General features: G+C 42.4%; 1 protein-coding gene across 1 annotated transcript in view; it reads left to right on the forward strand.

The window, feature by feature from the left end:
• The first annotated feature begins 1,193 nt into the window (after positions 1–1,193).
• Positions 1,194–3,077, forward strand: part of MCHR2 (melanin concentrating hormone receptor 2) — a 20,017-nt gene continuing 18,133 nt past the window's right edge. Inside the window, 1 exon segment of the mRNA XM_024759347.1 lies at positions 1,194–1,375. Within this exon segment, the coding sequence (XP_024615115.1) occupies positions 1,194–1,375 (182 nt within the window).

Below are 3,077 nucleotides of genomic sequence, written 5' to 3' on the forward strand. Positions count from 1 at the left end.
TTTTTAGGGCTCAATATTATTCCTCTGTGTGTGTGTGTGTGTGTGTGTGTATCACATTTTCTTTATCCATTCATCCATCAGTGGACACTTAGCTTACTTCCATGTCTTGGCAATTGTAAATAATGCTACAATGAACATGGGAGTACATATATCTCAAGATACTGACTTCATTTCCTTTAGTTGTATACCCAGGAGTGGGACTATTGCATTATTTGGTAGTTCTACTTTTAATTTTTTTTGGAAGAAACTCCACTCTGTTTTCCATAGTGGCTGCACTAATTTACATTCCTACCAACAGTGCGAAATGATTCCCTTTCCTCCATATTTTGACAACAATTTTTATTTTCTATTTTTTTCATAGTGGCCACCCAAACAGGTATGACAAAATATCTCATTGGGATTTTTTTTTTTTTTTTTTTTTGGACGAACCCATGTCCCCTGCATCAGCAGGCGGACTCTCAACCACAGCGCCACCGGGGAAGCCCAGATGGCATTTTTTAAATGTCTTTTATCAAGATGGTTGGCCAAGCAAATAATTTTCCAGTTCCATCGGTTTCATCTGTTTACTTGTTTATTTTTAGGTTGGTTGGTGGGCATTTTTTCCTGTGCCATAATTCTTCTTTGTGCATGGTTCCCTGACTCTCTACAACACTTTTCCCTCCCACAGTGTCCTTTCCTGATCTAACTCTTCCTCATCCTTCAAGACAGACCAGGAATCATCTTAGGAAGTCTTATCTCACTGCATTCCTAAACAATCATAGTTGGTGTCCCCCATACACTTTATAGCAGACAGAAGAGGTATACTTAACAACCTAAGTATTGTCGGGGTGCTAGCTAATATGACTAGACACGCAGGCCAGTAAGAACAGGTGCCAGCTGTAAACAACCAGAACTGGTGTGTACTGAGTAAGTATTAGCTATGCTCGAAGCGTGTACTACAATCATGTGGAGAACATGTACGCACTATCATAGTATACTGTTCAATAATCTGAGTAATCTGTCACATCATGTGGACAGGGAGCAATCGTACTCACCCTGGAATCTTATGTTGCATGAATTCTTGGTGCAAAGAAAGCCCCAATAAATATTTTTTGAATTAAAGACAATCTGTATGGAAGGAATTGCCTCCAATTTTCATTAAATAAATCACGTCTTATTCCTTCACAGCTTTAACCTCTGGAAGCTCATAAACAATGAATTCACTTCACTCATCCTGTTGGAACACCTCTGCTGAACTTTTGAACAAATCCTGGAATCCAGAGTTTGCTTATCAAACCCTCAGCCTGGTGGATACAGCCATCCTCCCTTCCATGGTTGGGATTATCTGTTCAATGGGGCTGGTTGGCAACATCCTCATTGTATTCACTATAATAAGGTAAGGGCTTCTTTTTCGCTTCCGTAATTTAGGGACATGCTATACTCCTTCAATGAGTCCTTTTCCCCCTGTAGGATTTTTCTTAATGAAATCAGGTTTTGGAAATATTTGCTTAAGGTAATTAAAGAAGTTCTACAGATATTTTCATCATGTATTAAGTAACATCTGAGTAACAGACATCAAAATGTCAGTGCTTACTGTTGAGTCAGTGAATTTTTAGAGCAGTGATTCTCATTTTTAACTACATGTTAGAATCACCACAGGGACTTCCCTTGTGGTCTAGTGGCTGAAAATCTGCCTTCAATGCAGGGGCGCGGGTTCGATCCCTGGTGGGGGAACAAAGATCCCACATGCCGCAGGGCAATTAAGTCCGTGCACCACAACTACTGAGCCCGCACACCACAACTACTGAGCCCACACACCGCAACTAGAGAGAAGCCTGCACACCACAACAAAAGATCCCACATGCCCCTGATGCAGCCAAAAATAAACAAATATTTAAAAATTTAAAAAAAGAATCACCACAGAGCTTTTAAAAATCCTAATACAGAGTTTCACCCCAGACCAATTAACTCAGAATCTCTGGCAGTGGAGCCCAGGCAAGAAGTGAAACTGCAAGGCAACCATTTTATTTTCCGGCAATAAGAGCTACCCTAAGAGGCTGACCTGGCCTGACTGGTAAAAGAGAGTCTTTTGCACTCACTTAGACAAGAGAGATACTCTACCTGATCTACTGCCAAAGATTCAGGCAGTCATACGTGGTGGGCTGCTCCCCTCAGTATGGACCACCCAGTGCGGGCCAAACTGAGAGGCACCTGCTCGCTAGTAACTCTCGTCTTTGCTTCATGTCCCCCACTTCATTCAGCTAATTTCCTGCTTCCTCTCAAACCTAGAGCTTAAGGTTTAACTTGGAGCATAAGAACAGATTACAGTCAGCCCTCAGTACCCATGGGCTCTGTTTCCATGGGTTCCACATCTGGGGGTTCAAGCAATCGTCAAAAATATGTGGCAAAAAATTCCAGAAAGCTCCAAAAAGCAAAGCTTGAAATTACCATGCCCTGGCAGCTACTTCCATAGCATTTCCATTGTATTTACAACTAATTACAGAGTATTTACATAGTATTAGGTATTATAAGTAATCTAGAGACGATTTAAAATATTAGGGAGAATGTGTATAGGTTATATGCAAACACTACACCATTTTATATAAGGAACTTGAGCATCTGTGGATGTTGGTATGGGTGAGGGGCGGCTGTCCTGAAACGATCCTTCATGGATACTGAGGGACCATTGTACTCGTCCTCTACTGGCTTGACAAAAATGAATTTAGAGTTAGTGCACACATGCCCCATCGCTACATGATACCTTTGCTATCCCGATTATTTTCACATTTAAGGTTTACTTGTTTTAATACACACAAGGTGTTAAAAAAAATTTTGTCCTGGTCTCCGATCATACTTACAGCCACGATTTTAAAAGATTTTTGTCCATATTTATAAATTATAAAACACATTCTAGGGCTTCCCTGGTGGTGCAGTGGTTGAGAGTCTGCCTGCCAATGCAGGGGACACGGGTTCGTGCCCCGGTCCGGGAGGATCCCACATGCCGCGGAGTGGCTGGGCCCGTGAGCCATGGGCGCTGGGCCTGCGCGTCCGGAGCCTGTGCTCCGCAATGGGAGAGGCCACAACAGTGAGAGGCCCGC

Source organism: Neophocaena asiaeorientalis, unplaced genomic scaffold (genome assembly GCF_003031525.2).
Source record: "Neophocaena asiaeorientalis asiaeorientalis breed wild unplaced genomic scaffold, Neophocaena_asiaeorientalis_V1.1 scaffold505, whole genome shotgun sequence".
Classification (NCBI taxonomy): Eukaryota; Metazoa; Chordata; class Mammalia; order Artiodactyla; family Phocoenidae; genus Neophocaena; species Neophocaena asiaeorientalis.